The sequence below is a fragment of the Drosophila willistoni genome (assembly GCF_018902025.1).
Source record: "Drosophila willistoni isolate 14030-0811.24 chromosome XL unlocalized genomic scaffold, UCI_dwil_1.1 Seg141, whole genome shotgun sequence".
NCBI lineage: Eukaryota > Metazoa > Arthropoda > Insecta > Diptera > Drosophilidae > Drosophila > Drosophila willistoni.
Genome location: NW_025814052.1, coordinates 4,248,869 through 4,272,691, shown reverse-complemented (window position 1 = coordinate 4,272,691; position 23,823 = coordinate 4,248,869). Strand labels below are relative to the sequence as shown.

General features: G+C 38.4%; 1 protein-coding gene across 6 annotated transcripts in view; it reads left to right on the top strand.

Moving 5' to 3' along the window:
• Positions 1–20,392, top strand: part of LOC6648573 (MAGUK p55 subfamily member 7) — a 58,028-nt gene extending 37,636 nt beyond the window's left edge. For 3 of the 6 annotated variants that reach the window (XM_023179279.2, XM_023179280.2, XM_047011218.1), the window contains 10 exons: positions 4,835–5,100; positions 5,182–5,273; positions 5,581–6,951; positions 9,612–9,827; positions 17,064–17,313; positions 17,379–18,663; positions 18,728–18,924; positions 19,202–19,333; positions 19,400–19,581; positions 19,655–20,392. In XM_023179279.2, the coding sequence (XP_023035047.1) occupies positions 4,835–5,100; positions 5,182–5,273; positions 5,581–6,951; positions 9,612–9,827; positions 17,064–17,313; positions 17,379–18,663; positions 18,728–18,924; positions 19,202–19,333; positions 19,400–19,581; positions 19,655–19,849 (4,186 nt within the window). In that variant the 3' untranslated portion in view covers positions 19,850–20,392. The remainder of the gene's footprint in view (positions 1–4,834; positions 5,101–5,181; positions 5,274–5,580; positions 6,952–9,611; positions 9,828–17,063; positions 17,314–17,378; positions 18,664–18,727; positions 18,925–19,201; positions 19,334–19,399; positions 19,582–19,654) is intronic. The other 3 variants (XM_023179278.2, XM_002071293.4, XM_047011219.1) reach the window with 1 other exon arrangement.
• The last annotated feature ends 3,431 nt before the right edge of the window (positions 20,393–23,823 follow it).

Below are 23,823 nucleotides of genomic sequence, written 5' to 3'. Positions count from 1 at the left end.
AAAAAAGCAAACTTCATTTGCATTTGTCGAGCTTCAGATTCATTTAATATAAATTCCATTTGATTGATTTTCTAAATGTCCACAACTTTGGCCAAATCTTAAGAACTTGAACTTGAGAAACAAAACAAAAAAAAAGTCAATCAAACAAACAATTAAGTTATTCTAAAAAGTAATCCAAATTGCAAACCAAATCAACTGTAGTTTAATGACTTTTCTTTAAAAAGCAATACCAAATCGAAACTTCTCACCTCAAACCTAAAAATTTAAATTTCATTCATGGCCAAAAACAAGACGACGGGGTGGGCCAACAGTTGGCAGGAGGTAAGGTCGGTGTAATGGCAAAAGAAAAGCGGGCGGGAGGTTGACTACTTTGAAAATGCATTCGTCCTTCTCTTTTACGTTTGCCCCCTCCATCATTAGGGACAAAAAGTAAGGGAAGTCAATCATTCGTCTTCTTCCACTTTGACTCTTTTGTTTGTATTTAGCTTTTAATTAATACTTAAGAAATTTGTGCACCTCAACGTCAAATGGCAGAAATTGGTGGGGTATCCAGCATCACCCACTACCACCATTGCCCTCTCCTACCATTTGCCCATGAATTTTATCAAGAGCAAATGTATAGAACATTTTATATATGTATGTATGTATGTATATGTACTTAGGTACAACTAGTTTGAGTTGAAACGAACTTAGATTCCCTTTTTGGGGTGAGAAAACTGTCTCTCGACTTTGATTGCTATTGATTGATTGGTTACTGATATTTTTGGTTTTTGTGGTTTCACCGTTAATTAGATGTAAAACCACTCAAAGCATAGAATACGGTAAATTACGATTCCACTGAGGACATCTTTAGAAATGTAAAATGAGCTCGAGTAAATCTTTAATTTGTCTATTTAAGCTTGGCACTTATCCTTTTGATTAACGGTTAGACCTTTTCGACTTTATTTTCATCTGGTGTTTAAATAAAGACACTTAAAAGGCTACAACTAAGAGAAATAAGTAACAATATACAAATACATATATTTTTGATATATTGAGAGTAACTGAAATTTAATCAAACAAAGATATCAATAAAAACAATGTTATCAATTTAATACGTAAATATTATATGGTCACACTTGTATGCAGTGTTGGTAAATACGAAGATTATTACATAAATTTGATTTCTTTTGGTATTACTAATGCCAAACCCATGAAATCTACAAAATGTTCTAATAATAAAGTACGAGTCAAATCATGTGATAAGGAAAAGTTAGTGGGGAAATAAACTGCATTTCAAAGAAAAGTTTCTGCTTAAGAAAAGGATCAGTGGAATCGAATTTCCTCGTAAATTTCGTTTCCCCAGGGTCCATTTTTAATCTCGGCGCAGTTCTTTTGATATAATTCCTCATCCTCAAGATTACATATCAATTTATTCTAGTTTAATTTTTCTAGGTACCTATCCACACTTTTAAAGTTTATGACACGAACACACACACACACACACACATACCACATACCACACACACCCATATATTCATTTTGCTCATCTCATCATTCATTTACCACAATTCTCCTCCCTTTCTTTCTATCATAATCAATGGCATTCAAAATGCTGGCTGTGCTTGTTCGTCCGTTCTTCTTGTTGGTTTGTCTGTATCTTTTTACTTTTATTTTGGGTGGTTTTTTCTCTTTTTTTTTTGTGAAATAGTTTTAGGTGTTTGCCGACGGTCACACCCACAATACCCAGTGTACTTGGGGTTTGGCATCTCTACCTGGTCTTGGGGCACCTTTCGAAATATTTTTGTGGTCCGGCATTATTATGACTTACTTGTAGTTGTAGCCCTAGCCCTAAAAACCCTATCCAGCGATGGCGATGATGATGGCGATGATGATGATGATGATGATGAGGATGATGATGATGATGATGAACAAAGGCAACTTCCGCTGGTCACAGTAAATAAGTCTCTTCCGGGGGTTGGGCCCAGAACTCAGAGACCAGCTGCCACTACCACTTGTTGACCAGGAGAAGCTAGCTATCCACAGGTGTGTAATCTTTGAGGCATGAAGTTTGTGTTGGAATTTTTAACATTCCTGTTTTCTCTCTCTCTGTCTCTCGCACTCGCTCTTTGTGTATATCTTTTTTTTTTTTGCATTGGAAATGCACCAATTGATGATGATTATGTTGAGGTGAAAGCGGTGACCATCGCTTATCAGTTGAAACTTCCCTTCCTCTTCCTCTCCTTCTCCTTCTCCTTCTCTATGCTGTCTAAGCAGAATTCGCTGGCTGACCATAAACAATTAGCATGTCGCATGACATCAACAAACAATGACAACAATACAAATGTGTATGTCGCTGTCATGAACATGTGTGTGTGTCTTTGTGTGTCGTGGGTGTGTGCTAACCCACACAGACACACACACCGATAGAAATGTAATGGTTTTGCATGTCTTGTCTCTCTCTGATAGCCTCTCGTTTTCCCCCCTCTGCTCAACGACTTGTGACTGGTTATCAACCGCAGATACTGAAACCATGTCCTCCTTTTCATCATCCTCATTCTCATTATCATCAGCATTCTCTATCTTTTTCTCCGCCTGTTTCCCTCTTTCTCTTTCGGATACACTTGCTCACTTGACAGCGTTTGGAAATTGTTGTGCTTTTGCTTATCCAAATGGGTTATTGATGACCCGACCGGACCGGACACGGCCGGACCGAACCCGGACTTGAACCCAAATCCATAAGCCATCAGAAACAAACAAAAGTGCGAGGGAGGCTCCTACACAAATTGGTTGCCAGACTTGCCTAAGTGGCATAAGATTGCACGTACTGTGGCTCTAAAACTGTTTCGCCTTGCTTTCTTCTTCTTAATGTTATTTTGCCTTTCCATTCAACCATCTATCCATCCATTCATTCATTCATTCATCGATCCATTTATCATGATCTACCCCTCCATCCATTCTACTTGAACCTGACCAAGCCCACAGTCCTTAAAGTTAATTGCATGAAAATTGCATTGCTATGGAACTAATCGAACGAACCTCTCGAGATGCCTTGAACACCTACTACTACTTTTGCTTTTCATTTTCCTTCTTCTGCCTTTACCATTTACTAAGGACTTTTGATGAGCGTGCGAGAGTGCTCCAGCTGTCGGTTGCTCTGTTCTCTGGTCCGCCACTCGTTCTCACTTGGCTTTGGCCTCCGTCTTGGTCTTGGGTCTTCACTTCAACTTCAGCACCCAAAGGCATTTTAATTCGTTTATAGTTCTCTTCTTTTTTTTTTGTGTCCGCCTCCACATCACGTTGCTCGACTCATTTGCGTTGTCGTCCTTGCCATTGCCATTGCTATCGTCGTCATCGTCATCGTTGTCGTCGTCGAAGTCGAAGTCGGCTGTTACGCAAATTGAATTGTCTCGCCCCGTTGTCTTGTCTTGGGCGCATTCTCTAGAAATCGGTTTTTAATGCATTGCAACGTATTCAATGGGCGTCTCCCGCTCTCTATGTTCTCTATAAATAAAGACAAGTTAAATGGGTTGGGAGGATTTTTCATGTGCAAGTGATGTGATGCCGAGTGGGTGGGTGGGTGGTTTGCACTGAATTGGACTGACCAGCAAAATAGCTTTGACACCTCTTCAGGCTGCTGCTGTTCTTGGTCACGTTGTACTGTTACTGACGTTTTCTGAGCCGCCCACCAAACTGTGTGTGTGTGTGTGTGTGTGTGTGTGTGTGTGGGTAGTGAAGTTGGTTAGAGCGGGGTGGAGCGTTGAGTTGTGGCGGTGCAAATTGAGCAAGTGGAGCTGCACTTTGATGTCGGCAACTGAAATTGCTTTTGTCGTCCCTCTGGAGCTGACATAGCGACCCAATCAACCAACCAACCAACGAACCACCCAACAGCCCACCTATACACCACATCCACACCAACTGGACTCAGTTTCCTTCTTTTTTTTAGCCCCGTTTTTCTATTTTCTTCTCTCCCCTTTCTCTTTCTAGGCCTAGGCCCGTTTCTCTATTAGAAAATTGCATACTTTTAGGCTGAAAGCTGATCCCAGCATAAAATCCACTTTGAGCTTTTTTGCAATTAGCCCGGACGTCGTTGTAGCTAAAACCTTTAAGCCAAAAGTCGAACAAATTAAGGCGAAAATTGCCTCCTCTATAGAAAAACCTCTTTTTCAATGGACGCAGCTCAAAGCAAAAGGAAACAAAGCAAAAGAAACAAAAAAAAAAAACCCTCACTAAACCAAAAATGAAAGAGAAAACCAAAGTGCAAAGTTAGACAAAAGTTTTGGGACTTCGGCACCTAAAAAAATCCCCGGTTTCGCTTTGCTCCTTTTACCAAGCAGCAACCATCCACCCCCCTCTCCATCCCACTAACCGGCCAGCGAGTTATTCTCTGTTCTTTGCTCGGTAACTTTTTGGGGAAAATAATAATAAAAGGCGCATATAATAATAATAACGATATCCAGCTGCGTTTTATTATCGTCATCATTGTCAACATCTTTGCTAAATCTTCTACACAGTGACACTCAAACTGTAAATGCACCTGAGCCATAGCCAGAGGCAAAGCCTGAGCTTGCATCGAGTGTGTGTTGCAATTGACAGCTGCTGTCAATGTTGCATGAAATAGAAATACTATATCCCAGATTGTGTCTGAGTCTGTGTGTGTGTGTGTGTGTGTGCAAGTCTCAGGGATTTCAAGGATTTTATTGGCTTTAGGGGAGTTGGAAAAATGTTTGCTGCAAAATGCCAGCAGAATTTTATTGTATAAATTTCATTTAAGTAGTTTATTCTTGATTTAATACAATCCAGTTATATTTAATACAATAATTTAACACATGTTTTAATTTCTTGCTTCTTGTAGGCCACGCCGGCGTTCCGGTTCGAGCATTGTAGTCATTGATGGTGATGATTTGAAGCCATGTCTGCCGGATGATTATATAACTGGTCAGCATCATCATCTGCATCATCATCAACAGCAGCAGCAGCAGCAGCAGCAACTGCAGCAACAGCTGCCGCAACAGCAGCCTCAACATTTGCAACAGCAACAACATTATCGAACACACTCGAGTGATATTAGGGAGATCGATCAGGAAATGCTGACCATGCTGTCGGTGAATCAAGATAACGGTGCGTTTAATTCAAAAATTAAATGTAATTGCATATTTATAATCACACACACACACATGACATTTTATTGCCAACCCATAGGTCCACATCGTGAGATGGCCGTCGACTGTCCAGATACGTTTATAGCACGTAATAAGACGCCACCCAGATATCCGCCACCCCGTCCACCACAGGTAAATCAGAGAGATGTCTTTTTAACACCAAAAACGAAGTCAAAGCACACATCGAATAACTAACTAACTAACTAACTAACTAACTAACTAACTAGCCAACTAAACTGCAACTAACAAACACAAATACCCCAAAATATGCTTACTACAAAAATACAAAACACCCACCACTCACTATATCATTCCAATTCATGCATCTCTTTCTTTTCATCATCAACCAAAAACAAAAACAAAAACCAAAACCATCCACCTAAACACACACATACACTACTGCATCTAAACCACCTGCACATATATATTCGACATTCAGAAACATACAAAATTGAGCACCAACACAAATATCACATTCACAACTAAATCTAATAATGATCATGCTAACAAATTGTTAATTGTTGCATATCATTCTTCACATCAACATGATCAACAACTACAACAACAACAACAACAACATGAACATGAACATGCTCATCAACATCAACAACAACACTCAACAACATTGTCAACAACAACAACAACACAACTCGATGTGGCCACACAAAATTTGTATAATCAAAAACAACAAACTAAATTGGAACAAATTGAAAACTATGAAAATTGTCTACAATCGGAACAACACGAACAGCAAACATTATTAACCATACCAACAGCAACAGTAGCAGCAACAACAGCAGCAACAGCAGCAGCAACAACAACAACAACAATTGCTCAACAACAACAACAAATAGCCCAACAACAAACGCCCAGCAATAAATTGTTAATGAACAATGATCCAAATGGCAACAATAGCAATAATAGTGTCACTGATGAATTGATCTGCATGGTAGATGGTCTATATCGTAAAGGTTCCAGCTCACCATCATCGAGTGCTTTCGATGAGGTGATGAGCAAACAACAATTGGATACATTTCATGCCTATCATCAATTGCATCATCATCATCATCAATATCAACAACAATCATTGACGACGACGACAACAACAACAACAACAACAAGTAAAAGCCCTGGCACTGGCAGCAGCAGCAGCCGCAGTCAGTCAGCATTAATTATAACCAACAGCAGCAGCAGTAACAGCAACTCATTGAACAGCAGCAATAGTTCAATGCATACAAGTAATAGTAATAGCAGTAGCAACAGTGGCAGCGGCAGCGGCAGCGGCAGCAATATACCCAGTGTGGCATCAACATCAGCATCATCATCGTCATCGACAACAGCAGCAACAACAGCGAGCACCACATCAACAGTGCCAGATGATTTAAGTTTAGCACCACCAGGCTATGAGCCTAATCAACAGCAGCAGCAGCAAACACCAGCAACAGCAGCATCAGCATCAGCATCAGCAACTTCAATGACAAACAGCAACAGCAAGATACCACATCGTGAATTGCCGGTTGATGTGCCGGATAGTTTTATTGAGATGGTTAAAACGCCGCCACGTTATCCACCGCCAGCACATCTTTCATCACGTGGCTCGTTGCTATCGAATGCCAGCTCCTCGACGGCACACACAACGTTGTCATCGCTGGGCGTGTCTGGATCTGTTTCGGGGTCTGGTTCTGTTTCAGGTTCTGGCTATAAGTCGTCAGCAATTGTTGTTGCTGCGAATGTTGCTGCTGGTAATGTTGTTGCTGCGAGCAGCGATGGCAACAGCAGCAGTAGCAGCAAGCACGTAGCTGCAGATGAGGTATACAACAACATTGTATATACATATATAATATTTGCTACTTCTACATACATAAGTCTATGTTTGTCTAACTGGCAGTCTTGCCTTCTCTTTTCCCACTCTATGTCCCTACTCTCTATCTACCTCTGCCTCTCTCTCTCTCTCACTCACTCTTTTTGTGTAGTTTAAAATAAGCTCCTTTTCTGCTGTAGTTTTTTTTTTGTATTTTGTTTGTTTGCTCTGTCCATTCTCTTGTATTTTGTGTTGTTTAGATTTTGTTGTTTCTGTTTCCTTTTCTTTTTTTTTTCTTTTTTATTTTAGTCTAAGTTGATTAATTATGTGCGGTATGCAGCAACATGACCAAAAGGAAATTACCAACTTCTCTTGTTCCTCTATCTCCATTCTTTAACATAAACCAACCCAACCAACCCACTTGCCTTGCCCCCGTTGCCCCCTTGTCTTTCTTTTCTAGTTGTTGTTATGTGTGTGTGTGTTTGTGTGTGTGCAAATGTGCATGTAACTGACATAAATCTCTGGCAATTTGCATTTCATCTGGGTCGAATGGAAATGGAAATGTGGTCGAGGAAGCCAGCCAACACCTGGTACACCATCAGCAGCAACATGTGCCATGCCAGCGGCAGTAAATGCTATATTAATGGAACAGCAGCAACAGCAGCAGCAACATCAACAAAAAGATGAGAAAGAGACAGCAAGAGAGAACGAAAAAAAAAAAACAATTCAACATTTTTATCGCCAACATTTTCCGCATATGGCTTTAGGTTTTTTCTTTTATAATTTTCCCCTCGCATTTCTTTATTTTCCTTCGTTTTTGTTTGTAGTTGTCGTTTTTTGTTTTGGGCTGCTGTGGAAATTCACAACTTGACCTTCTTTTGCCCCCCTCTTGGCGGGATGGGTGACAAATCAGTCTTGAATCGGATTCTTTGTTTTTCTCTTTGCAAAAGTTATGTTACACTTGCTAAGGTTTCTTTTTCACTTCTCTCTCTCTATATGTATGTATGTATATGTATATATATATAGTTATAAGTCTGTTTATTGATTTTTGCATTGCATTGCATTTAAACTGCCAACATTATTTAGTTTTGGCCTAATTCCTGGCATTAAAGCAACTGCTTCTTTTGGCCTCGTTAGCATCGCATAATCCTAAATACCCAGAACTAGTGGATGCTGGGAAAAGCTGAGGCGCTGAGGTTTCAAGGGGGTCGAGTAGCCCCTCATCACTCTAAATACACAAACCGACACACATACGAATACACACGAACACATACATACATACATATAAATGTACACATTGAGAAATAAGTGTAATTTATGTGAAATTGCTTTCGATTAATTCACCCAAAAAAGAGAAAAAAACAGAAACGAAAGGATAAAAACAAAGGATTCCTGTATTTTTGTTTGCCTTTTTGCCATTTGGTTGCGAAACAAACTCACACACACACGGAAAGAGAGAGAGAGACAGACCGAGGCAAGAAAGGGCATACAAATAAATAAATAAATGACAATGCAATGAAACAAAAATAATTGCATCCATCCTACAAGATACGAAATCCCAAAGAAAGGTATATCCATTCGGTCTTTTTGTTTGTGACGTCATCTGCAACTATTTGCTTTAGCTAGAATCTTATGGATTTTTACTAAAAATAATACAACTAGAATAAATAATCAAGCGCTTTCGTTCATACAATTTAGCAAATTTTGCTATAGCCTATTTTTGGGGGCTTTGCTTGCTTCTACTAGATCTCCAATAATGGTTGCTTAGGTTTAGAAAAGTTTGTATCATCAATTTTCATCATAAGTCGCTTAAAAACACTTTATTTGATGCTTATTTACGGTAGTGTTGTAAATCGACTTAAATTTGTGAGGAAATAGGTTATAAGTCTCAAACTTCTGGGACGGTTTCAGGAAGTGGCTGGTCCACTGGTCTGGGCCCGAATTGTTTTATGGATCATGCATCGAAAGCCTTATCACACTATAAATACTCTTTTTGTCTGGATCCCCCTAAAAATCTCTTCAGGATTCGTCCCTGCCAAACAGTGTTGTAGAACGATAAGAAAACTTGAAATACCTACATAAACTTTTATGTCTTTTTTTTGACCATCAGTAAAATGGAACATTGCTTCGTCTCAATGAAGTGTACAAGAAATTCCTTAAGCTTGTAAGAACTTAAAAAAAGGTTTTGTCAGATAGGGTACAACAATTTCGGTGTATTGCCAGTTGCCTCATGTTGCACTCATTGCATATATATACATACATATTTGAGTGTTAACAAGTGCGGGTAGTGCGGCGGACACATTGTTGTTGTTTGTGTGTCATTTATGTATGTGGGTGGGTTGTTAAAACAAACGGGCAGGGTGGCGGCTAGCGGGGCTGAGGGTTGGTTATGCCTTGGGTCAGGGTTGTCAAACGAAAAAATTTAATTAAAAAACAAAAACATAAAATAAACGGAGATGATAAAAATATGCCAATAATGGGAACAAATCAAATTTGTCACAAACACACACACATTTATGTATACATACAGACATATAATATACATTCCATCTTCATTTACGCACACATACACACACACACACACACAGACACATATGTATATACACGCAGGCGTTTTACTTGTTGTTTAAGCTTAAAACTAATCCAAAACTTCTCATTTACATATGCAGCTTAATGGTAATGCAAAACCCGTGCCACCTCCACGCGATCATTTGCGTGTGGAGAAGGATGGACGCCTTATCAATTGTGCACCCGCCCCTCAATTGCCCGATCGTCGCATTTTGGGCAATGGCAGCAGTCAACAACAACAACAACAGCAGCAACAACAAATTGCCCAAATTGTTGAACCTACATTGGAACAATTGGATAGCATAAAGAAATATCAGGTGAGTAACATACATTCACTTTGAATACTGCGCCTAAACGTTAGGCTATGGCAAATGTTGCCCGTGGCTTCTGAAGGGCTTGTAAAACTGTAATTTGAATTCCATTCTGCTCTTATACATATTGGACTTAACTCAGTTACTCCTTACTCCTGGGCATTGCTTTAATTAATGTTCACAAGAGTGCAAAATACCTTCGAGATCAAATTAAAATAGAATGGAAATATTTGAATATGAGGTGTTTAGAGATTGATTCTATTTAAAATTCTATTCTATTACAAAACGCAAATGAGAAAGAAGTATGTAATATTCTATAAAAAGATAGCTTAGAAAATTGTTGTTTATTTTAATTAAATTGTAGTTTAAAAATATTCTATAAGGTGCAAAATATTGAGCAGTAGAGCAGAATTAGCTTGCAGCTGATCAAAACGATGCAAAATCTTCAATACTATTATACATATGTATGTTATCGTAGGGTTCTCTTCCTCTTTTTTCCTGTTTTGTCACAAACAATTTTTGTTTACTTTTTCATTAGTAGACGTTAATTTTATAAAGATGTTTGAGTTTAAAACTTCTATAGATTGACATTCATATAAGGGCAATGGCAGATGAGGCCACAACAGTTGAATGAGCCCTTTTGACATGCAGAACAGGTAGAAATATCCGTGACGCATGCTTCCCTCTTCCGTACAACTCCCCGCTCTTCCTACCATCGCTACCCTCCTCTCTTATTTCGATACGTTGTCAACCTCAATATATGTATGAAGCATGTATTTGCAGTCTGTGGAATGGCAAGAGGAGGAAGTAGTGGTGGCAAGGGAGAGGGTTAACTCTATGGCAACGTTTCCGGCTTATGACTTTGTTCTACGCTCTTTCTCTCTCTCTCTTTCTCTCTGTTCTTTGTTGGCCCATTCCCTTTAGCCACTGCCTCATTCCGCTTTGGTGTGGTACGTGCTCATTTGAGTTGCTGGTCAATGGCCAACAGCAACCATTCAAGTAGCAATGGATTTAAAACTGCAAGTCTCCCTCCACGTCGGTCTCATAATTACCTCAAACTGTTAATCGGTGTGACTGAAAAGTAGCGAAAACTAAAGAGGAAAAAGCAAAATGTAAAGGCATTAAACAAAACGGAAAAATATCACAGGCACACACACACACACACACACAGAGTCCATACAAGTAAATTGTGTTGCTTGTGGGCGTGAATAAAAAAAGTTGCTTAACAACTTTTTGTTTACTGTGCTCTTAAAAGTGCCCAGGAACACCAACAAAATGTATATTGTATATGCTTTTAAAAAGTGAAACATTTTTACATTTCGATGCCACCGTCGCCTTGTGGGTGATGGGGGCGGGGGCGGGGGCGGGGCTGGGGGCTTTCAAAGTTGTTTAATGCAATGATTAATTATGCCAACTTTTAATCGAATTCGTTAAGAGTGAAAAGTGGAAATGACAATGTAGATGGAGCTGGAAGCTGAAGAAGAGGCAAATGTACTTAATTTTCAACTAAAAAGCGGAAGCCCATGGTATGCAGTTTGAGAGCCATTTGCTTTAATTGGATAATGAATGTGCGAGGAAATGTTACCAGGGTGGGGTACAGAAAAGTACGGAAGGGTAGGGTAGGGTAGGGTAAGGTGTGTGGGTGGTGCATGCAACTTGCAACCAGCAACCTGAAACGTTCAACGTGCAATGGTTAATGAGTAATGTGTTAGTGGTTTGTTCTCTCATCTCTCTTCTCTCTCGCTCTCTCTCTCTCTCTCTCTCTCTCTCTCTCTCTCTCTAGCTCTTTCTATCACTCCGTCTGCCTTTTGTTGATGGGCCAAAGTTGCACCCTGCAAGCTCAACAGTTTTTAGTAAAATTTTGTGACCAATATTCCATAAGTATTTTTTAGTTTATCTTGGTTCAACATTGCGAGTGCTTATCAATGTGACTTTATCATACGAAATTTTTGTATTGCCTGCCAAGACCAAACACAGCACAGTGGGACAAATATGATTTAAAAATTTCTAAAATATAGTATGGAGATGGACACCCAAACAAAAATTATCCTTTGTTTGATTTGAAATTGGCAATTTGCCTAGAAAGAAGCTCCTTGAATATATGTTCTTGATCAGTATGATAAGATGACTTCATTGTCCACACATCATCATATAATATGGTTCCAAAATAGAGTTCCACATCCATATTAGTTTATTTCTTCAACCATTTTAATAATATGTATAATTTGTTAGCCTAATATACTAATTAATGTAACTGTATCAAATTTTATAAAGATCGAGCGACTATATGGATATAGCTATTATAAAATTATTATGTATATCATAATATTTGATCATAATGATTGAAAAAATGTTTTTGTTTCTTATATGATCATCATCAAAGTTGGTAACTGGCAAATTTGATTAACATCGAATGATGATATCATAAAATTCAAATAGAATCATTACCTATATGGTTCGATAGATGGAGCCAGCTTGGCAAATAAAATTAAATTCTCTTGGTTCTTTTTTTTAAATAAAAGAAGGGTAGCATAAAGTCGAGTTAGTTAAATGTGGTACGTTGTGTTTTTTGTTTTTTAATATTTATTTTGCGGCATTTTTCTTGGTATTGTGTTAAAAAGGGTTGCAGCAGCAAATTAGTTGAATATTTTATTGTTGCTGTTAGTGTTAAGCTAAACAGAAGCGGCATTGGCAATTGTTTAGGCCGACAGTAGACCGCAGCAACTTGGCTCACACATACAAACGCACTATCTTAACCACCTTACTGGTCTCTCCCCTATCTATCTATCTCTCTCATTCGTTGACTAACTCTCTCTGTATCTATCCCGCTCTCTCTCTCTCTTTCTCCCTCTCTCCTCTCTCTGTGTAGACATAAAGCCGGTGCCGTGGGCCATTGGGCTCGGTCGGTTGTATTTTTTTTTGTCGCTCATTTGTTATGATTTTTCAGTTGGCATTTTTAGTTGTTTTTCTACACGTTCTGCGATCGGCCGCATTTGAATTTTGGTTTTTCCTTTTGTTGTGATTATTTTTTTTTTTTGTCTGTGTGGAAAATTAGAAAAGTTTGACAAGCATTGTGTGTGTTACAAAGTTGTGTGCGCTGGTTCGAATTGAATGTCATTGGCTAATCAATTGAATTAAATTAATTTCGCATTATAATCATAAATATTTTGCCTTGGACTTTGCTCTGACTCATAATGAATATCAATGCAAAGAGAACAAAAATTCAGAAAAATACCATAAAAAAGGCGACAACAACAAAAATCGACAAAAACAATAATAATAATAATGATATAAGTAAACAGTAAAGGTAAACTTTTTTTTTTTTTTTTACTTTGTTTCATTGATGTTGTTGTCGCTCTTGTTGTTGTTGGAGCAACAAAAAATTGCAGCGTCAACGACGGCTTCTCAATTGCTAAGCAAGGCACGTTGAAATAAAAGCAGCAACAACAACAACAACAACAACAGTAAAATAAAAACAAAAAAAAAAAAATTAAAGTAATAAATAAACAAATGAATAAAAAATTAAACTGTTGTAAATTGCACGTGCATGTCGAATGGAAAGCTATTGTTGCTGCGTTGTTGTGGATCATATTGTTGCCTAGCTTAAAAAATGACAAGGAGAGGTGAAGAGAGAAAGAGAGAGAGTGAGGGGAGGAAGCAAAAAACTAACTAACAGCTTTAACTTTCGCTTTTAATGGGCAAAAACGAGCCAAGAACAACTGTCCAGGAACAGCAACAGCAGCAACGGCAACAGCAGCAACGGCAACAGCAGCAACATTTAGTAACAAGTTTCATTTGAAATGCGCATTATTCCATACATATACATACATATGCGCTGCATTTTTGTGTCTTCCTAACAATTTGTATCAACAATTTATGCGTGTTAGCAAACTGGAACTGAACGAACCTTAAACAACATGGTTGTATCCACATTGCAAGTGACTCTAGAGAATAATGCTGCTGATGAGCTAGCCATAGAGAGACCAACAACAACAACAACAACCAATAGATTTATAGTGTTAACTAATACGAATAACAACAACAACAATAACAACACGAATACGAATACAAATACAAACACGAGCAACATTAAACATGATAAAGATAATAACAATAATAGTAACAACAATAATAATCATTATTGCAATATGAATGGCAATAATATAATTGCTGGGCAACAGCAACAGCAACATGTTGCTGATCATTTGGCAGGATCGGCAACAACCACGCCTCAACGTAACAATAATAATGCCTTTGGCTTGCGACGGGGCATACAAATTCAACGCTCATCGACACGTTTGCGACAACAACAGGCAAGTCCCGAGGGAGAAGAGAAGAGTGACAAAAATGTTTATGTTCATATCAATTGGTACACGCGCTTGCAATTTGTCTTTGTAATTTATATCTAAAGTATTCATAACTTTGTTTCATTTATTCAAAACAATATTTTCCAACTTCAAGTCTGTTTGTGTGTGCGTGTGTGTGACAGCAACAGCAAAAATAGCAGCAGCAGAAGCAACTTGTAGATTTTAGTCAACAACTGAACTGGCTTTATCTATATATACATATATGCTAACTACAACAACAACAAGCAACCAACCAGTTGACAAGTAGGCTAACTGGCTGCCCCTTTGGGCGTTCTCGTACAGACCCATAAACAAAAAACATTTGCAATACACTTGACCAAAATGTGGGTATATTCATTTTGATATTCAATTTTCAACGAAACACAAAACTCATAAGTTTCTTAAAGTCAAGTTTGTCTGTCTGGTTATTGGCATTGATTCTCGGAATCGAACATTTACATATATAGCAATGGGAAGAATTTCAGGGGGGAGAACTTTGAACGGACTTTGTACACCTTTTTGGCGGGGTTGGAACTATTTTCTCTAGTTCTTCCCCCACTCTGGATTTGCCACTAATATAGATTATATAGTTAGATTAATCAAATTGTATTCACTTCAAACTATATAATATTTAATACAAACTTTTATAAAAATTTATACACAAATTGTAATGAGGTTTTTTTGTTCAATAATATTAATATATATTGGTCCAAAATGGAAAGGGATCTAGATTTAGAGTTCTGATTTTGGTTTTAAGATATTTTTTAGGCAAATATACTTTCCAGTTCAAAAATATATTAAAAAATAAATGCCAAAATTTCTTCTTAAGGCCTTTTAATGTTAGCAAAGGGTATACAAATTTCGTTGCATTGTTAGGTTAGCTATCTCCCTCTTGATATTTTTCCTGTTTTGCTGGTCAGAACGAGAAAGAACGAAAGTAAGAGAGAGAGAGTACAACACGGGGAATAACTTAAAACTAACTTTTTATTTAATGCAATTTATATATATTGAGGATTTAGTTTACTTTCAATGTGTGTCAAATCTATTATTTATCTCCCCCTCTCCCTCTCTCTCTCTCTTTCCCTGTGTGTGTGTGTGTATAGGGTATCTTCTAAAGTCATTGTTGTTGTTGCTTAATGATGATGTCATTGCTGAGTTGTTAACAACAGCAACAAAAAGTTGTAGTTGCTGTCAGATATCTATATGTTGTAGTTGTAGTTGTTATAAAATTTAAACAATTGCTTGGCTTAGATGATTGATGGGGCAAAAAAACAGCAAAAAAAAAACACAAACCAAAGAAAACTTTATTTTTATATTGCTAAGGTTCATTTGATCTATGAATAGTTTGCTTTTGGGTGTGGGTATTCCTCTGTTTCTGTTTGTATGTATGTGTGTGCGTGTGTGTGTGGGTATAGTTTATGGGTATGGGTGGGTATTCAAATGTAGTTACAGTCATTTCTCTCTAACTTGACTGATATTTAATTATGTATCATTCAATTTGAAAATGTTTATCTATAGATTCTTTGTGACTTTTTTTGTTTTTTGTCAATTGTTCGCATTTGTATTGAACTTTGTTCATTTTACATCATGATCTTTCTCCATTGCCCCCCACTTCACCTTTCATACTTTCATACTTTCTAAAGCAATTTTTCCATTGCACAGTCGTTCAAGTTGTTTTAAATTTAAAAAAAAAAAACGTAAATATTTTTTTTTTGGCAATTGTTCGTTAAAGGTTTGATGTGAATTTAAAGCTGAATGCTTAGATTGTGTTAAGTTTTCATTTTGTTTGATTTCGTTAATTTTTTTAATTCGTTTCTTTTTAGGTATGAGAAAAGAATATAATTATACCAAATGTTATATACATAGGTATATATATGTATTTGTGGTCAAACGAACCACTGTTCATTGTTTTATTTAGAAATATTTAGTTTCGATTTTGTTTTGTGTTTTTATTTTTTGCTGATTTTGTGGATTTTCTTTTAGAGTATTATGAGAAGTCAGCAAATTTTTTGTGTGCCTTCCGCAACTTCCGAAGGTTATCTCGTTGTGAATGTGTGTGTGTATATGGGTGTGTGTGTGCGTGTGTGTGTAACTCTGTTTCTTTTGTATTGGTCACGAAACCATCTGCCTTTATTGTCTTTGTATTATCTAATTGAAAGCGGATTTAGTTATTGTCTTGCCAATTTCAATAATCAATTGTTATTCCGTTTATTAAATTCTTTTTTTTTTTTAGTTTGGTTTAGTTTAGTTTACAGTTGAGCAAGCATTGTGCGAGCCGTTTTAAGGGGCTTCTGCGTGACAATTGCCTTGGTAATTGCCATCCATTTATCGCTACTGGCCAGTTTGTCCTCCATAGAGACGGGAGGGATTTGTCGCTTTTTGTTTTTCTTTTCACAAATTGCTGTTGCACCTGAGCCCACCCAATTTCGCCCCCCTTTGACAATCAGCAAAGCTTTACCCGGGCTACCCTGTAAAAATTATTTGCATTGAGGGTATTCAGGGTTTAACGTTTTCTTTGATACTGTTAGAATTTTGCTGGATTAAAATTCGATCATAGTCTCATACGCATATTAGAGATAGATTCCCCCTTTTGGGATGGTTTCCTAGGATAACAGTGTATTCGATCAGCATAGAATTCTGTTATTGTGTGTGTGTGTGTGTTATCTCGACCCTTTCAGCCTCGGTTTTGCGTTTGCTTTGCGTGTGCCCCGATTTGTAAAGGTTTTGCTAATTAAATTAGCACAATTGCCGCCGGGTGCACTGCAGTGCACTGCGGATTAAGTGCGCCACTTAAGAGTCATTGTCCCTATGACTGTGCCCTGTGCCCTGACCTTGTTCCTGTCATCATGTACCGTTCTGACCACTTTGTTTACTTTGATTATTTACCATTTTGCAGGAGCAACTGCGTCGGCGACGCGAAGAGGAGGAACGCATTGCCCAGCAGAATGAGTTCCTCCGGAATAGTTTGCGTGGATCGCGTAAGTTGAAGGCACTGCAAGACACGGCCACGGCCACAGCAGCCGTTGGCAAGGCCATGGCCCAGCAGCAGCAGCAGCACCAACAACAGCAGCAGCAACAAGCGACCGGTGTGGAGAATGAGGCATATTTGCCCGATGAGGAAGTGCCACAGACCATTCAGATCGATGGTGAGTTTGGTGCCTTGAGATCTCCCCCTCTTCTCTGTTTCTTATTCCCTTCTTGTGTCCTTTAGGTTATGGCGAACTGATTGCCGCCTTAACACGCCTCCAGAGTCAGTTAAGCAAGAGCGGCCTGAGCACCCTGGCCGGACGTGTTTCCAGTGCCCACAGTGTCCTGGCCAGTGCCAGTGTGGCGCATGTTCTGGCCGCTCGCACCGCTGTGCTGCAGCGTCGACGACCCCGTGTCCCGGGACCCTTGCATTTTGGCGCCTTGGGACTCCAAAAGGACATTGTTGAGCTGCTGACACAATCGAATACGGCGGCGGCCATCGAATTGGGCAACCTGTTGACCAGTCACGAAATGGAGGGCCTATTGTTGGCTCATGATCGCATTGCCAATCACACGGATGCCACTCCCTCACCGACAGCCACGCCAAACAGTCCGATTCAAATGGCCAGCACGGCAGCAGCGGCGGCGGCGGCGGCGGCGGCATCGCAGGGACCGGCGGTTAAGCGGAATCTTCCAGTAGCGGTGGCTCCGCCGGTGGTGCCGCCATTGCCAGTGTCTCAGCGTGGTGCCATGCCGTTGCCGTTGCCAGCGCGTAACGATTCGCCGCCACCGATGAGCGCCTGCTTTGGAACACTGAACGATCAGAACGATAACATTCGAATTATACAGATCGAGAAGTCAACGGAGCCGCTGGGCGCCACTGTGCGCAATGAGGGCGAAGCTGTGGTCATTGGACGCATTGTGCGCGGCGGGGCGGCTGAGAAGTCGGGTCTCTTGCACGAGGGCGATGAAATTTTGGAGGTGAATGGTCAGGAGTTGCGCGGCAAGACGGTGAACGAGGTGTGCGCCCTATTGGGCGCCATGCAGGGCACCCTTACCTTTCTCATTGTGCCGGCGGGTAGTCCGCCCCCGGGAGGCGGTAACTTGGTCGGCCAGGGCTCCATTGGCTCCATGTCAGTGGGTGGAGGCACGGGATTGGGTGGTGGACACCGCGATACAGCCGTCTTGCATGTGCGAGCCCACTTCGATTACGATCCCGAGGATGATCTGTATATACCGTGCCGAGAGCTTGGCATTAGTTTCCAGAAGGGCGATGTGCTGCATGTGATCTCGCGCGAGGATCCCAATTGGTGGCAGGCTTATCGCGAGGGCGAGGAGGATCAGACACTGGCCGGCCTCATACCTAGTCAATCGTTTCAGCATCAGCGTGAGACCATGAAGCTGGCCATTGCCGAGGAGGCGGGCCTGGCCCGTTCACGTGGCAAGGAGGGAACCAGTGGCAAGGGGGCCACTTTGCTTTGTGCACGCAAGGGTCGCAAGAAGAAGAAGAAGGCCAGCTCAGAAGCGGGGTAAGTAGAATTGAATTCCCCTTCTATTCATGCTCAAATGCTCAACAATCTTTTTCGCTTTCAGTTATCCTTTGTATGCGACAACGGCGCCAGATGAAACCGATCCCGAAGAGATACTCACCTATGAAGAGGTGGCCCTCTATTACCCACGTGCAACCCACAAGCGTCCCATTGTACTCATTGGACCACCAAATATCGGCAGGCATGAGCTGCGCCAACGCTTGATGGCGGACTCTGAACGCTTCTCGGCGGCAGTGCCACGTAAGTGAATAGAGATCGGTGATGCAGGTCTATCCGACTATCCGACGATATCCTATACCATATCAGTTTTGTCGTTTTTTTTTTTTTTTGCCGTTTAGTTTTCTATTTGCTCGAGGAGCGTCTGAAGCCGGCCAAGGGTAAATTGCTTGCCACTTTTCACTAAGCCACTGATTTCAGTTGCATGGCTAGCAAATATCCCTAGGCTTATTTCCCCTCCCCAGCAAGTTTACTTTCACTATGTATAATAAATAAATGTATCCTCATCCTCTATCCATAGATACATCCCGCGCTCGACGCGAAGGCGAAGTGCCGGGCGTTGATTATCATTTCATTACGCGGCAGGCATTTGAAGCGGATATCCTGGCCCGTCGATTTGTGGAGCACGGCGAATACGAGAAGGCCTACTACGGTGAGTGTTTTCAGAATTATTGTGTTTTCGTCTCCTATACCTAATCGCCTTCGACTTGAATTTTAGGCACATCACTGGAGGCCATACGCACGGTTGTTGCCAGCGGCAAGATCTGTGTACTAAATCTGCATCCGCAGAGCTTAAAACTATTGCGAGCCTCGGACCTCAAGCCCTATGTGGTCCTTGTGGCACCTCCCAGTCTTGATAAATTGCGTCAGAAGAAATTGCGCAATGGCGAGCCATTCAAAGTATGTCCAAATATCGGTTAACATGGTACGATAACGATTATTGATGAATGATTATTGATCTTTTTCTGTGCAGGAGGAAGAGCTTAAAGACATTATTGCCACTGCACGTGACATGGAAGCACGTTGGGGTCATCTATTCGATATGATTATCATCAACAACGATACGGAACGGGCCTATCATCAGCTATTGGCGGAGATTAATTCGCTGGAACGGGAACCGCAATGGGTACCAGCCCAATGGGTGCACAACAATCGCGACGAGTCATAATGGTGATGTCTGACCAATTTCTATTTGGGTCGCAAATTTCCCCAAAAAACAACAAAAAAGAAAAATCAAATATTTCATGCCTGCAGCAACAACAACAACAACAACAACAACAAGAACAGCGAAAAGCCTCCAACAAATTGTTATTACTTTGTAAATATTTCTCTAACAACTTACTTCAAGCCATGCCCATGTCCTTCTGCCCCTCTCAACAGCCCCACCCCATCTCCCCGTTCTCACCCACCTTGTCCCATTCCATTCGTGCGGCTAGTTTCATAATTTCCATGCCGCCTCAAAAAAACGTATCTAAAAACTACTTAGATCTAGTAGATATAACCAATATAATTATTATTATTTATACATAAAAAGAAACAAAATTTAACAAAAATTTGTTGCATAGTCGCCCTCGCCCCTCTTTAAACATCTATTTAAATATTATATGTTCACAAAAGAATAGAAAGAAAAACAAAAACGATGACAAAAAAACCCAACTGTATCTACTTATATTATTGAAAAATGTATTTTAAATATTTACTATTTGTTTAATGTTTGTTTTTTTTTTCGTTACTTTTATTTCAAATTTCTCAAAGTAAAAAATGAAAACAGTATAAAGAGAAACAAGCAAAGAAAACTAGGCCAGAACATTTAAAAATATGCATCCCAAAAAACAAAAAGAAAGAAAAAACAAAACAAAAAAAAAAACAAAAAAAAAAAAAACAAAATACATAAATTAAAACCAAAATGTATAACTAAATGTAACACATAAGCAGCGATACCAACTCGTAATACCATAATGTTAACAGAACAAAAACAATCCGAAGGCCATTTGGAAGAAGTAGCAGCAGCGGAGAAGGAGAAGGAGGAGGAGGTAGTGTAATCCATGCGCACAGTGGGCTAGGGTAGGGCTAAAAATGTGCATTGTATTCTGTTTGATTCAGTGATTTACCACTTTTTGTTACGTAATATGTCAAAAATGATGATAATAATATGTAATTGAAGATAATTTGAAATATTCGGTTCAGTTTTTAAGCATTTTCCCACTTGTATATTTTTAGGCCCTAATGTGGTCATTGAGTATACTTGTCACTGTGTAAAGTGGTCCCTTTTTTTTTCTTTTTAAATTGTTATGTGGGAAACATTTGTTTTAACTCGTTGCAAAGTATTCGAAATGTTTTCCTTTCAAATCCTTCTCACCCACTGTGCGAATGTTGAGAGGCAGAGCAGAGCAGGAATGAATGAAAAAAGTGTTGCAATTACGTAATCTATTTACTTTATATAAATATATATAGGTATATATATACATATACCTAAACTATACATATATACCTATACATATTATACATACACATAAATTAAAATGTACTTAATACAATTAATGTATTTTTTTTTTCAAAAACAATTTTTTTTTTTATTATTTTTAATTTTAACAAAAGTCTACAAAAATGATGTTTAGTAAGGAGTGAAGAAAAGACGTTAAACGAATGAGAGACAACAACAAAATCAGAACGTCATTGCCAAAAAAAATGAAAGAAAAACGATGAAAAACTAAAAAGAGAAAGGGGAAAGCAAAAGATAGCAACAAATAAATGCAAAAAAATGTTGAAAACAAACTCAAAATGTAGTCAACTTTAAGCACTGTAAAAAAAATTCTTAATAAACCAACGTAAAAACAAAAACCCATTTGAGACAAACAAAATACAAGAAGCGATATATATTTTAGAATTAAGCATAAAAAAAAAGAAAACAAAACTAAATGTTGTTGTAATTAATTATTTAAAACTAAAGAAATTGCATTGGCGAGTTTTTTTGGCATATGTTTTAGGCATGTTTTTTGAGTATAGACACAAATTTGTTAAAATTAATACACACACACCCACACACCCACTCACACAAGATGAAACAACAAAATGGCGTCGACTAAATTAGCAAAAACTATGTTACATACACAGAACAACAGCAAATAAGCAAAAGGAAATGTTAAACAATTGATAACAAATGAAAACGGAAATTCACTAAGGCCCAAAAGAAAAACCTAAAATATATAATTGAATTAATTTTTTTTTTTTTTGTAGACAAGACAAAAAAAAAACAAGACGATAGAAATGAAAGCGCGTGCAGTAAAAAACAATTTGTTTAAGTCTTTATTTATACGCATATATTAAATATGACAAAACAAAATACTAAAAAAAAAACAAAACAAAAAGAAAAGAAAAAAAGAAAACATTTAAAAAAAAATAAGAAAAACAAAAGAAATCATTAATAAATATGAAAACAAACAATGAAAAACAAAATGAACATTTAATAGTATGTTGTATGTACGTATGTATGTATGTATGTGTGTGGTGTAGCAAATTGAATAAACAAAACGAACAAAACAAGAAAAAAAAAACAAAAACAAAAGAAAACTAAACTAAAACAAATTATGAGTATTCCAAAAGTACTAAAAAATGAATGCATAGAATGGAAAGAATAAAACGAAATGGAAATGGAATGTGAAAGAAGAGAGGAATTCGATACATGTAGGTAGATTTATCGTTTATCGCAATGGAACGATGACATAAAAACCACAGAAATGATGAAAGAAGAACAAAAAATCAGGATGAAATCATTAACAATAAAAAAAAGATAAAATTAATTGCATTTCCAATATTCATTTTAATGGAATGAGATGGGTGATGGAATGAAATTCGATAACCACACGATGAATTAAAGCTTCTCGTTATATATATATACCTATATATCCAGATCGAACGACTTTTGGAAGTTAGGTTTCAATTTAGATTCAGATGGGACGGATGTCATTATTCATTCCGAATCAAAATCCTTCAGGTGTTGCCAAGATTAAAATTTGTCTTAGAACTATGATGCATAGAGAAGAGTTAGCTCCTGCAGCTTCAGAAATCTACATTTGTCAAGTTTTGATCGATGTCCTTTCGGCACTTGCCTTGCTAGCTGGCAAGGAATGTGGAAAGGATTTTGAAGCAGTGTTTGAATGCTTGGCTAGATGTCGTCGTCCAAATGGTTGACGTTACTTTGACTTCAGACTCGATGTAAAGCTTTCACTTTTATTTTCTTCAATTTCAGTTTTAATTAAGCGGCAAAGAAGGCGAAAGTTCTTTACAAACTTTTCAATAAGTTTAGTTCTAAAAAAATGTATATTTCTGTTACTCCCACACAAATGGCAAAGTCACGAACAGTGACTTTTCTTAATAACTTCGCTATTTTCTGAGCTATTGTCATGAAATTTAATATTGGTGAGTTAATTACACATATAAACGACTTTGCCAAATTTGATCAAGATCGGGTGACTATGTCATATAGCTCCCATAGGAACGATCTTTCGAAAACAGTGACTTTTGTCAATAACTTCGTTATTTTTGACGCGATTGCTTTCAAATTAAACAATTGTTAGTTTAATTAATCTTTTAATGACTGTGCCAAATTTGATAAAGATCAGGTAACTATATCATATAGCTTCCATACAAACAAAGTCTCGAACAGTGACTTTGATCAATAACTTTGTTATTTTCTTTGCTAAGATTGAAGGCAGTTCTTTCGCCTTTTTAGATAAAACTTATTTCCACTTTGATGAGTTTGATTGGCTATAGGTAATTAAAGAGTTACCAAAAAAGTTGCAAGAGTATACAAACTTTGACTCGGTCGAAGTTAGCCCAGCCGTTTGATTTTTCCATATATTATCTATTGCAAAATTTGTATGCAACCTTCATTTTTTATGTTGAAGCAATGATAAGGATTTAGCTGGCTTTTGATGGTAAAAAAATCGATATAAATAATTCACTTACAATTTAGAGAAATGGAGAAATAAAAAATTGTCAAACCATCGATCGACTTTACGATCGAACAAGGCTATGAAAGCAACTCCTCTAAGGGACTCTCAGCCTGAAGAGTTTTACAAGTCCTTTAGAAGTTCTTTTTTTTCTCAAATAAGATTGTGTATAATAGATAGAAAAGTAAAG